The sequence below is a fragment of the Homarus americanus genome, unplaced genomic scaffold (genome assembly GCF_018991925.1).
Source record: "Homarus americanus isolate GMGI-L3 unplaced genomic scaffold, GMGI_Hamer_2.0 scaffold33468, whole genome shotgun sequence".
Classification (NCBI taxonomy): domain Eukaryota; kingdom Metazoa; phylum Arthropoda; class Malacostraca; order Decapoda; family Nephropidae; genus Homarus; species Homarus americanus.
In genome coordinates, this window is record NW_024714177.1 from 3,912,436 (window position 1) to 3,926,154 (window position 13,719).

Here is a 13,719-nt window from a genome sequence, read left to right on the forward strand (position 1 = left end):
CCTTTACGTTCCGGTCACAACAACACCATCTGACGGGATTATCGACTTTCACCCCCGGGAGCATAAGGACTGAAGTAGTTAAAAAGTCTTGTTCGCTACCTCGTGTTTACTTCGACAGGTGACGTCTTCCTCAGCGACCCGTCAGGCATTGTTCATCACGTTGTTGTTTGGTGAGTGTTGGGATTCTTTAAACAAAAAAAATAAAAAATAAAAAAGAGACGCTTGGAGAAACCTCACTAACTCTACCTTCAACCTCCACAAGACATCGTTCACTTCTATAAATATTCCCACGTTGCGTTAAAACCAAATTAAAAAAACAGAAAAAAGTTTCCTCACATTAAAACAAAAATAAACCTAATCTTACATGAAAAACAATAACAGCAATTGGTTTATTTACTGTTATATTCAATTCAGTTTTAGAGAGAACGTTTTCTGTTTTCGTTCATTAACAAACGCGAAGATTTTAGGGGTAGAGGCGAAGAGAACGACTCGTGGCAGCCTGCTGGGGTATGTTTACCTTCAGTGTCACTCGTGCATAACAGATGAGCATTAGACGGGGCGACAGCGCAGGGGAAGAGGCGAATACGGAGAGGAAGGAAAGAAAGAAGAAGAGGAAAGGCAAACACGGGAAGAAAGGGGAGGTGAACACGGGGAGGAAGGAAAGAAGGGGAACTAAGGAAGAGGAGAGGCTAACACGGGAAGGAAGAAAGGAAGGGGAGGTGAACACGGGGAGGAAGGAAGGAAAATAGGAGGAAAGGCAAACACGGGAAAGAAGGGGAGGCGAACACGGGGAGGATGGAAAGAAGGAGAACCTAAGGTAGGAGGAAGAGGAGGAGGAGAGGCTAACAAGGGAAGGAAGAAAGGAAGGAGGAGGGGGCGAACACGGGGAAGAAGGAATGATAACACGAGGAGAAAGGAAGGAAGGAAGGAAGGAAGGAGAAAAGACAAAGAAAAAGATAAAGTAAATAAATGGTAAACACTTAAGAACATACTCTTACATCAAATATGACAATAAGAAAAAATAAATACCCCGTATGAATGGGGTCAACATTTTATACTATCAATATATATTAAAATAAATAAAAAGAAACTCAATTTCATATAGCAATTAAATATTATATCATTAATACGTTTATTGATGTATATTATATATAAAAATATAATATAAAAAAGAGTTACAAGAATATACTTATTTTAGGCCTTATAATACAAAATGGCTCCCGTACACAAAGCCTCGCAAGGAAAACCAAAACAAAATCCACCAATGCGTCGATTTTATTAACCTATATTTTTCTTATTAAATCCACATGTATCAAAACCTTTTAATTTGTCTCTCACATTTCTCTCTATATATATAACATTGGATTTGGGGAATACAGAACAGAGTGTCGCATAAGTTAGTGAACCGAACAGACACTCATCCTGGCATAGAAGCGGGTGTTAGAACCATGTTTAAGGAAATAAGAAAATGAAGAAGAGGGAATTAGAGAGATAACAGAGGATAATAATGAGGAATAATTTAAATGAACAGAAACTACAGAGACTTTAATTGACCTAGTACTTGAACCTGGTCTGGTGTGGTAGTTGAACCTAGTGTGGTTGTTAGGTCGACGAGGGTGACAAAGGACAAAAGGGGAATCTCATTTCCTGTAGTACACTAATGAGGTACTTTGTCACAGCGCCGAGATGTGTGTGTGTGTGTGTGTGTGTGTGTGTGTGTGTCATTCTGTTCTTGCACTGTTAGATTAAAGGATTATTTCGCGTTTATTTTATCGCTACCTGGTCAGAGGAGGGAGGGAAGGAGAGAGAGAGAGAGAGGGGGGAGGGGTGAGGAGGGAAATCACAAGAAGGAGAAAGGGGTGGAGGGAAGGAGGAAGGCCACAACTAGGAAGAAGGGGGGAAAGGAGGGAGCAATGTCACTAGTGGAGTTCCCCAAGGCTCAGTACTTGGACTATTATTATTTATTATACACTGTATACATAAACGACATAGATATTGGTGTAGACAGCAACATAAGTAAATTTTTAATTTGCTGATGACACTAAAATAGGACGTGTAATTAAATCTGACGAGGATTCCGCAAAACTACAGGAAGATCTAAACAAATTTTTCGAATGGTCTGGAAAATGGACGATGTTATAGAGAAATCCGACTGCGAGAAAGATTTAGGAGTAATGATAAGTGGGAATCTTAAGCCAAGTAAACAATGTGTATTTGCTCGAAACAAGGCTAATAAAGTACTTGGATTCATACAAAGGAGTGTTAGTTACAGGACTAGCGAGGTCATCCTAAAAACTATACCTTGCGCTTGTGAGACTTCACTTGGATTACGCAGTTCAATTCTGGTCACAGTGTTACAGAATGGATACAGAATAATTAGAAAGAATTCATAGGAGAATGACAAGACTAATCCCGGGCATTAGGAACCTTGAGTACAGAGACAGGTTAAAGCATCTTAATTTGCACTCCCTCGAGAGACGTAGAGTGAGGGGCGACTTGATCGAGGTGTATAAATAGAAGTCAGGGCTGAACAAAGGTGATATAACAAAGGTACTCAAACTATCCAACCAGGAGCGAACTCGTAAAATGGTTTTAAATTAGACAAATTTAGATTTAGGCGCGAAATAGGTAAACACTGGTTTGGAAATAGAGTAGTGGATGAGTGGAACAAGGTACCAAATATCAGCATTAACTCGAATACGCTGGATAGCTTCAAACACAGGTTGGACGGATATATGAGCGATAGGGGTTGGGTATGTAAACGGGACTGCCCAGTATGGGCCAATATGCCCGCTGCAGTTTCCTCCATTCTTATGTTTTTATGTTCTTATGACACATGAAGGAGAAAAGGAGGAAGGGAAGAGGGGAGGTCACAAGGAGGAGGAAGTGAGGAGGAAGGAAGGGGTGTCATCGGGAGCCAGAGGACGTGAGAGAGAGAGAGAGAGAGAGAGAGAGAGAATTGGTAGGTGGACATTTCCTGCGGCCGCTAATGAACTAGTCACTCCCACGATGTCACCCCACAACATACACTACCTCCCTTACCCCGTGTGACCACTTGTCCTCTCCTGACCACCTCGACTCTGTGACCTAGACTTATTTACTGCTCCAAACCTTAACTTAAGGTCGATGGTGGTGGTTGTAAGACAGGTGACCGCTGACTGGGGATAGAGAGTGGCTGTAGAGAGCTCATCATCATAATTATTGTTTTTATCTTAAGTATGAAATGTATTTTGCATCATACCTGTCCAGATGTATTTTATAATGGCTGAATTACTTAAAGGTTGATGTAATGTCTTAAGTAACATATTCCGGAAAATTCTAACGATGGACAATGATGACTGAATCTATATAGAAAACTGATTCAGTGACATCACGATAGAATTATACCTTTGGTCTCTGAATAACACAGGCCACTACGTGTAAATAAAAACAATAACACAATTAAAATTTACCTGTATAGCAGCGACAGGTAGACCAGCCAAATACATCACCTGACAATTTGTTTTCTACATTAAACAGAACACCTTACCTTACAGTGTCTCATTCATCGACTAAACAATACGGGAAAAGGCGATACAAAGAGACACTAAACATTATTCTCTTAGTAATGTTCACTATCCTACACACACTCACTGCCTCTGCTAATGTTCATATATAGTTCACATGGGTATTGCTAAAGTTATAGGCATTACATCAGCCATCTTAACTACAAGTGTTCCTTACTTACAGGTGATAATATTGAAGAAAAAAAAATAATCACCTGAATAATCACCACCCTAACTTATTTAACCTAAAGATTAAAAAACTAACACTGTTTAAGGGGATAAGGTTAGGTTAGGTTAGATTAAATCGAAGGCGTGGGGAAAATCGTCTAAGCTCTGTGTCGTCTCTCCCACAACGCTGCCGAGGGTTGGAGCGCCGTATAGTAGCGGGCGGCTCCGTGTGTGTGTGTAATCTATAACCTGTGGCATCATCCTCAAAACACTCATAGTTGAGAGCACTTTAAGGCTTCATCCTCTCACAGACACCAAGACCACTGTCACTAGGGACACTAAAGGCATGACCTGAACATTACTCACCCCAGCTTATTTCGTGTGTCGTTTAAACACCAAGAAACTGATATAACATAACCTAAACCTAACCATAACTAGACTAAACTAACACCATGACAAGGACTGATGTATGGATCAGAAGCGTGGACACTTTCAGCAGACACCAGAAAGAGGTTGGAGGCCTTTGTAATGTGGTGTTATAGGCGATGCTAATGATAAGCTTACAGACAGGAAAATAAATAAAGAAATTATAAGATTAGCAAAAACTTCAAGAGAAATACTTGAAAGTACAGAAAAAGAAAAATTAGATACTTTTGGTCATATAATTAGGGAAGAGGGAAAAATAACAGAAATTTTAATGATCGAAGTTGAGGGTAGGAGGACCAGGGGAACGCAGAGACTGGGATGGGGGCCAGGGGAACGCAGAGACTGGGATGGGGGCCAGGGGAACGCAGAGACTGGGATGGGGGCAGGGAACTGAGAGACTGGGATGGGGAGCCAGAGACGCAGAGACCAGGATGGGGAGGCCAGAGACGCAGAGACTGGGATGGGGGCAGAGACGCGAGACTGGGATGGGGAGACCAGGGCTTGCAGAGACTGGGATGGGGGCCAGGAACGCAGAGATAGGATCAGAGCCAGGACATGGAGAGACTGGGATGGGGCCCAGAGACAGGGCCTGGGATGGGGAGCCAGAGACCTTGAGAGACTGGGATAGAGACAGGGGAACATAGGGGAGACTGGGGATGGGGCTGGGGAACAGGGGGCTGGGATGGGGGACCAGAGACACTGGGAGACTGGGATGGGGAGGCCAGAGACGCAGGGGGACTACAGGATGGGGCCAGGGAACCTGAGAGACTGGGGATGGGGGGCCAGGGGACGCAGAGACTGGGATGGGGGAGCCAGAGACACCAGAGACTGGGATAGAACCCAGAGACATAAAAGACTGGGGGTGGGGGCAGAGACGCAGAGACTGGGATGGAGGGAGACCCAGGAGACGCAGAGACTGGGATGGGGGCCAGAGACAGACTGGGATGGGGGCAGGGGACAGAGACTGGGATGGGGGGCCAGGGAGACATGAGACTGGGATGGGGCCAGGGAGACACAGAGACTGGGGATGGGAGCCAGGGGAACCTGGGGAACTGGGATGGGGCCAGGGAACGCAGGACTGGGATGGGGCAGGGACGCAGGACTGGGATGGGGGGCCAGGGACAGGGGGACTGGGATGGGGGCCAGGGAACGCAGAACTGGGTTGCAGGAGCCAGGAACACTGAGAGACTAGGATGAGACCAGGGAACACTGCCAGAGACTGGGATGGGGGCCAGGGAACGCAGAGACTGGGTTGGGGGCCAGGGGAACATGAGACTGGGATGGGGGCCAGGGGAACGCAGAGACTGGGATGGACGAATAAAATTAAAAACTGAGTCACCAGAAAGATACAAGACCTTGAATGATTTTGGTAAACTCAGCCCAAGAACGATTAGAGTGGAGGACTGTGGTCGCCAACCCTAAGATATATGGACGGTACTCTGATTGATTGAACCTATATAACCTAACCTGACCTAACCCCTCAAAGTAGTTTTAGGATATTTAATTATCAGGTTAAATATCTGGGGTGTCTAATCATTAGGTAATCCCAATAACGTAATAGATCTGGAGGCAACAGCAAGGCGCCAGGACCTGCAGAAGGACACACTGGGTCTTCCCACAGTCTGAACAACGCCATAATGTTTGTGTCTGTGTGTAGGTGGGTGTCTGTGTTTACTATAGGTGTCTGTGGGTGTGTGGATGTATGTGTGTATAAGTAGATGTATATGTGTGTGTATATAGGCATGAGTGTGTGTGTGTGAGAGAGAGAGAGAGAGAGAGAGGGACATAAACGTTCTCGTGAGGAAGTTACTTTTATACTGAAGACTAATATTTCATCCGTGTGGGGGAGAAACTACTTTTTTTTCCTTTTCCTGCTTTAATATAACTATTTACTCCTGTAATCTGAAGTACACTGGGCCTCGAGGACACGTTCTTTTATACAACACGGAGGTGGAGGTAACCAGAGTCACACACCCCGCGCGTCCTAACATGTGGCAAAGTCATCCTCCTCCTCGCTATATGATCCTAGATGCAACGATGAGACGCCTCACGTCTACTAAATTGTCTGTCGGCGTGGCTTAAAGCTTAGTTTAACTTCTTGAGTATGATGCCAACAAGCCCCCCCCCCCCTCTCTGTCTCTTTCTCTCTCTCCCTCCTTCTTTCCTTCCCTTGCGTACACAGTGAATTAGCTTTGTGAGTAAGATGTATTAACCCGTTGAGTACGATGTCCACCCCATGAGCACAGAAAATTAACTGAGTAAAATGTCTTCAACTCTCAAGAACAAAGACTTAAGCTCTTAAGACCAGAAAGTTAACCCGTTTAATACAATGCCTTATTCCTTTTAGTACGTACGATGAACATTGTACTCAGGCCGGTAACTCATCACACTCAAAGGGTCAACAGGGGAAGGATATCTCAAGCATTTCCTCATCGAACTTGACGGATGATTCTTGGCTCTGAGTTAATCCGTGTTACATGAAGACGGGTATAACAACGTGCAGCTGTAACACGGTAAACACGGCCCGGCGTTGAGACCAAGTGTCTGTCTTCACTGAAATAGAAGCCAGAACGAGTTCCTAGTCAACCATCTGAATCACCCTAATCGCTCCTCAAGTTACGACAACCAATCATCTAGAACTTCGTGATCTTAACAAGCCAATCAACATTCCCCTGAGAAGAGTTGGGCAAGAAAGCTCCGCCCATCACTTTGGTATCTGGCCCTTGGTTGGCTACTTGTGCCATGGGTCTCCCCCTATTGGTTGCTACAGAGTGCCGGGAGGAGCCACGACTAAGGAGGGCAGCTAAGATGTCACAAGTAAGGGTGCCAACTATTAATCAGTGTACGGCCAGACCGTGAGTGTGTTAGACGCAACTCAGCTGTGTGATTTGCTTGCAGAGGATCCTGGTGTTGGTGTAGCATAGGTCCGCAGTGTAACACCTCCCACAAGCTGTAAGACCAAGACCTCGCCGGTGATCACCTTAATAGACAGGTGAGTGTCGGTAACCCAGGAGTAGAGAGAGAATAATTTGTCACTCAAACACACCTTCAACTAGTGATATTTCCATTATTAACCTATCAAGGTAAACGTTAATTTATCTCCATGTTTAAATCAACGAAAAGTTTACCGATAAATATATTTACACATAGATGGTGTCCCAAAACGTTCGGAGTATTGTATCGACGAACTGAAGATTTAAGCGAAGGAACTGAGAACCATGCAGAGGGGATTATATGTAAGAGTTAACCCTCTGTGTGAATGTTGATAGCAGGTAATTTAAATGTTTGGTGAAATAAAGGTAAAGAGTGATTTATAACCACGGATACGTAATTTTGGAACACCTTGTATATTCAGCAGGTGTACAAAAATCCCCGTCGGCCAACTTAAGGAGGTAGTTAGGTTAGGTTAGGTTAGATTGCGTTAGGTTAGATTAGTTTAGATTACGCTAGATTAGGTTAAGATGAGTTATGGTTAGGTCAAGTTAGGTTAGTGTTAGGGAGGCTAATCATCAGGTGATATAAACTGGGGGTGAACCTTCAGGTGATTTATTTGTTATTTACTTTATACATTTAGACTAGGTGTGTGATTCACAAACACTGAGTACCTGCCTGACGGTGTGGACTGAGGACCTGCCTGACGGTGTGGACTGAGGACCTGCCTGACGGTGTGGACTGAGGACCTGCCTGACGGTGTGGACTGAGGACCTGCCTGACGGTGTGGACTGAGTACCTGCCTGACGGTGTGGACTGAGGACCTGCCCTGACGGTGGACTGAGGACGGTGTGACTGAGACCTGACGGTGACTGACCCGAGACTGTGGACTGAGGACCTGCCTGACGGTGTGGACTGAGGACCCGCCTGGACGGTGTGGATTGGTGACCTGCCTGACGGTGTGGACTGAGTACCTGCCTGACGGTGTGGACTGAGTACCTGCCTGACGTGTGGACTGAGGACGGTGTGGACTGAGGACCTGCCTGACGGTGTGGACTGAGTACCTGCCTGACGGTGTGGACTGAGGACCTGCCTGACGGTGAGGACTGAGGACCTGCCTGACGGTGAGGACTGAGTACCTGTCTGACGGTATGGACTGAGTACCTGCCTGACGGTGTGGACTGAGGACCTGCCTGGCGGTGAGAGAGAGACACTGTGTAGGAGTAAAATGTGGACAGCGATTTGAGGTGAAAGAATCGGGGATGAAATGAAGGACTTCTGAGAGGCTAAAGAGGTAATAAATACTAACGGTGTATGTATGTATGTACAGTAATTGTAGATTGGTATGCGTATAGTCTTTATATATTAACTTGTTTGGTATTTAGATGATTAGTCGTTCATAATCACATCATTCATTTATACAAACTAATCTAACTAAAGCCTAGACCATTGAGGTGAAGTGTGAGACGCTTCGCCGCCGCTACATTCAGCTTGACGGTATTATAATATACGAGTAAATAACAATACACTCACGTACTCTAAATCAAACATTAATTAATATAAAAAGATTATCTGAAATAAACAATATGTCATAAAATTATTCAAGTTATCGATTAAGTTAACAGCGAGGTTATCTGATTGATTCTGATACACAATAAAGTTAACAAATATGGAGGAGACTTGCCGCTAATTCCAGTTTACCTCGTCAAATTTTTACTGGTTTATATGTTGTTACTTGATGACGGCCAGTAAAAGGATATTGTTTTCCTGTATTGCTTGAATATAAATTTACAATAACAATCTTTAAACTTATTGATAAAAGACTTGATTACGCTGAGGATTCCAATAACAGGATTTCGTAATGCGGAAATAATTACTAATAGTCTAATCCAACTCAAATAGAATAACTATTTTTCGTAATGATATCAAGAATTTGGTTATTTAGCTTTCCTCAGATATATGTAAATTACGTTAGCTATATTTAGAATACATTAGCTTAGGTCATTGATGTTAAAAATTACACTAGTCCATTAACAATTAATAATTTTAAGACAGCACTCTCTGGATATTAGTTAATGGGTAGGTTAGGTTAGGTTATGGGCAGGTTAGATCACGTTAGAGTAGGTTATGGGTAAGTTAGATCACGCTAAAGTAGGTTATGGGCAGGTTAGATCACGTTAGAGTAGGTTATGGGCAGGTTAGATCACGTTAGAGTAGGTTATGGGCAGGTTAGATCACGTTAGAGTAGGTTATGGGCAGGTTAGATCACGTTAGAGTAGGTAGGTTATGGGCAGGGTAGATCACGTTAGAGTAGGTTATGGGTAGGTTAGATCACGCTAAAGTAGGTTATGGGCAGGGTAGATCACGCTAAAGTAGGTTATGGGCAGGGTAGGTTAGGTTAGGTTATGGGCAGGTTAGATCACGTTAGAGTAGGTTATGGGTAGGTTAGATCACGTTAGAGTAGGTTATGGGTAGGTTAGATCACGCTAAAGTAGGTTATGGGCAGGTTAGATCACGCTAAAGTAGGTTATAGGCAGGGTAGGTTAGGTTAGGTTATATTATGTTAGGTTGAGGTTAGGTTAGGTTAAGGTTACGTTAGATTTGGTTGAGGTTACGTTAGGTTAGGTTGAGGTTACGTTAGGTTAGGTTATAATGAACGTAAACCTAACCAATATCGGTGTAGGTATCGGTATCGGATGAATGGATCTCTCAAGTCGATATAATTTCTTTTCCTGGCGTTACACACACTATCAGAAACAGCTACGGAGGAAAACACTTATTAAGAAACAACTACTGTAAGACCATTCAAGACAGATAGGCATCCATGATAACCTAATACAGATAATGATATAAGACTTCTTGTTCCGGATAATTGAAATTCGGATAAGATTATTCGTTCGGTTAATGCAGCTTCGCACGATTATTCCCTTCTATTTAAGTGGGGGTTTTTTTGAGGTGGGGGGGGGGTATAAACTATCTCTATTATATTGTTATCTGAATTCTATAGTAAAGTGGTTCTATTGGTGCATCTAGTTCGTTAAATGTTCTTATAGTTTAGATGGCCAAGGTGACTACAGAGAGCCTCAGGTGAACGGTTCTTTGTCAGTACAGGTGTTAACAGGTAGATACGATAAAGTGTGAATATTACCTTTCACCTCCACCTACTCCCTCCACCTCCCTCTCCCCCCTCCACCTCCCTCTCCCCTCCCTCCACCTCCCTCTCCCCTCCCTCCACCTCCCTCTCCCTCCCCCTCCACCTCCCTCTCTCCTCCCTCCACCTCCCTCCCTCCACCTCCTCCCTCCCTCTCTCCATGTTTCATAAAAGATCACTAAATATCTACTTAAGTCACAAATAATACAACCTATGTTAAATTTACCAATAGATGGACTTAGTAATGATACAAAGACTAGGCCAAAGTGTGTGTGTGTGTGTGTGTGTGTGTGCGTGTGTGTGTGTGTGTGTGTGTGTGTGTGTGTGTGTGTGTGTGTGTGTGTGTGTGTGTGTGTGTGTGTGTGTGTGTGTGTGTGTGTGTGTGTGCGTGTGTGTGTGTGTGTGCGTGTGTGTGCGTGTGTGGCTCTCAGTCCCTCATTAGGTTACATCACCCTCAAGTGTCGTTATCAGAAAACATGGTGTTAAAACTACCGCCAAAGCTGACTGTTACTGTTACTCCAGTTACTAGTGACTGACTGTTACTCTTACTGCAGTTACTAGTGGCTGACTGTTACTCTTACTGCAGTTACTAGTGGCTGACTGTTACTCTTACTGCAGTTACTAGTGGCTGACTGTTACTCTTCCTCCAGTTACTAGTGGCCGACTGTTACTGTTACTCCAGTTACTAGTGACTGACCGTTACTCTTACTGCAGTTACTAGTGGCTGACTGTTACCTTACTCCAGTTACTAGTGACCGGATCATGTTTTGCATTCAGTTACTAGTGGCTAACTGTTACTGTTACTCCAGCACTAGTGGCTGAATTGTTACTCTTACTCCAGTTACTATGGCCGACTGTTACTGTTACTCCAGTTACCATTGGCTTGACTGTTACTCTTAATTCCAGTTACTAGGTGGCCGACTGTTACTCTTACTCCAGTTACGGTTGATTTGTTACGTATCTAAGTTACTAGTGACTGACTGTTACTCTTACTCCAGTTACTAGTGGCCACTGTTACTTCGTTACTCCAGTTACTAGTGGCCGACTGTTACTTACTTCCAGTTACTAGTGACTGACTGTTACTTCTTACTCTAGTTACTAGTGTGGCTGACTGTTACTTTACTCCAGTTATTAGTGACTGACTGTTACTCTTAAATTCCAGTTACTAGTGACTGACTGTTACTGTTACTCCAGTTACTAGTGGCTAACTGTTACTCTTACTCCAGTTACTAGTGGCTGATTGTTACCTGTTACTCCAGTTACTAGTGGCTGACTGTTACTCTTACTGCAGTTACTAGTGGCTAACTGTTACTCTTACTCCAGTTACTAGTGGCTGATTGTTACCTGTTACTCCAGTTACTAGTGACTGACTGTTACTGTTACTCCAGTTACTAGTGGCTAACTGTTACTCTTACTCCAGTTACTAGTGGCTGATTGTTACCTGTTACTCCAGTTACTAGTGGCTGACTGTTACTCTTACTGCAGTTACTAGTGGCTAACTGTTACTCTTACTCCAGTTACTAGTGGCTGATTGTTACCTGTTACTCCAGTTACTAGTGACTGACTGTTACTGTTACTCCAGTTACTAGTGGCTAACTGTTACTCTTACTCCAGTTACTAGTGGCTGATTGTTACCTGTTACTCCAGTTACTAGTGGCTGACTGTTACTCCAGTTACTAGTGACTGGTTCAGCTGAACTCCTATCAGTACGTCACCACCTGTGTCAGAACTCACAAGTCAACAGTCTGTTTAAGTGAGAGGTATTTTATGATCATTTCACTATTACCTCCTGACCTGACCTGACCTGACCTAACCTAACCTGACCTAACATGACCTAACCTAACCTAACTATGCTTGGTCCCGTTTGGTTAGCACTGAGAATATCAAGACGGTAGCTGATTATATCCCAGGTGTTATAAACTCTGCCAAATACATGTCAAAGAAATACCTGTGTTCCTTTATTAATTCCACCAAATTGTTTTATGATATCTTTTTACAACAGAATTTTTATTGAGCTTCATAATCGGGTGAATAAATTATCGAAAACCTTGAACATTTTATTTATTATGTTGTTATTTCATTCGGATATATTATGTGATTTTCTGTGACATATTCTAGACACAAACAAGTACATATTTATCAGTTTTCATTTTTAGTACAGATAATAATGTTCTTGTCTATGAAGAAGTGTGTGTGTGTGTGTGTGTGTGTGTGTGTGTGTGTGTGTGTGTGTGTGTGTGTGTGTGTGTGTGTGTGTGTGCTCGCGCGTGTGTGTGGGGTAATCTCAAACACACAACGTTAACAAGAGCATTACTTAGTTATACTGGCGCCTGATAACACAATTTCAGAAACATTTCCGTGAGACATTAAAACTGATAATGACTTGAACACAGTGACTCACACACACACACACACACACACACACACACACACACACACACACACACACACACACACACACACACACACACACACACACACACACACACAGATAATCCTGACCATTACAAGCCTTCGGCATCTGAGGTTATTTTCATTACCGACCTCCGGATGTTAGCTAAGCCGGCCTTTTATCTCCCACGTGCTTCCTCTGTTTCCTGTCCAACTCGAAGGATTCTTCCCAATGATTTCGTGATGCATAACGTCCTGATCGTCTCTCTCTTCTTGTTTTCCTTATCCCTTCATTCTTTAGTCTTGATTCATCGTCTTTATCTTATTTTTAATTGTTTTCGTTTATCTCTCTCTCTCTCTCTCTCTCTATCTCGTCTTTACTGTTTAATTATCTTATTCTTTCTTCTTTCTCTCTTTCATTATCTCCCTCTTTCCCTCTCATCTTCACTCTTCTTCTATCACAAGATTTATTTAACACCTTTTGGGTGAATCAATTGTAATTATAATGATGTTATTATGAAGGCGGTCATTAAAACAAGTGATGATGGTGGTGGTGGTGGTAGTGGTGATGGTGGTAGTGGTGGTGGTGATGGTGGTGGTGGTGGTGGTGGTGGGATGATGGTGGTGGTGGTGGGGTGGTGGTGATGGTGGTGGTAGGTGGTGGTGGTGATAGTGGTAGTGGTGGTGGTAGTGGTGGTGATGGTGGTAGTGGTGGTGATGGTGGTAGTGGTGGTAGTAGTGGTAGTGGTGGTGACGGTGGTGGTAGCAGTGGTGATGGTGTTGGTGGTAGCAGTGGTGGCGGTAACGGTGGTGATAGCAGTGTTAGTGGTGGTAGCAGTGGTGGCGGTGGTGGTGGTTATAGCAGTGGTAGTAGTGGTAGTAGTGGTGGTGATAATAATGGTGGTACAGCAGGGTAGGGTGTGCAGCATCATACCCTCCACCAGCTGGGCACCATCTGGGCGGGCACGTGGATGATGCCTCATTAGATAAACCCTCACTAGTGTAGCCCAGGCATGGTGGTCCGAAGCTGTGTGGTACTGCGGTGTTGTGGAGGTGTGGGGGTGCACTATGATGCTGTGGGGGTGTATTGTGGTACTGCGGTGTTGT

The 13,719-nt window shown here is 43.8% G+C and overlaps 1 protein-coding gene across 1 annotated transcript; it reads right to left on the bottom strand.

Moving 5' to 3' along the window:
- Positions 1–4,407: 4,407 nt before the first annotated feature.
- LOC121875983 (vegetative cell wall protein gp1-like) lies at positions 4,408–13,595 on the bottom strand. Its single transcript, XM_042380830.1, has 4 exons — positions 13,547–13,595; positions 7,745–8,263; positions 6,780–6,942; positions 4,408–5,443 (listed from the first exon to the last, which is right to left on the bottom strand). The coding sequence occupies exons 1-4, from the start codon at positions 13,593–13,595 to the stop codon at positions 4,408–4,410; spliced, it is 1,767 nt and encodes a 588-aa protein (XP_042236764.1).
- Positions 13,596–13,719: the final 124 nt, after the last annotated feature.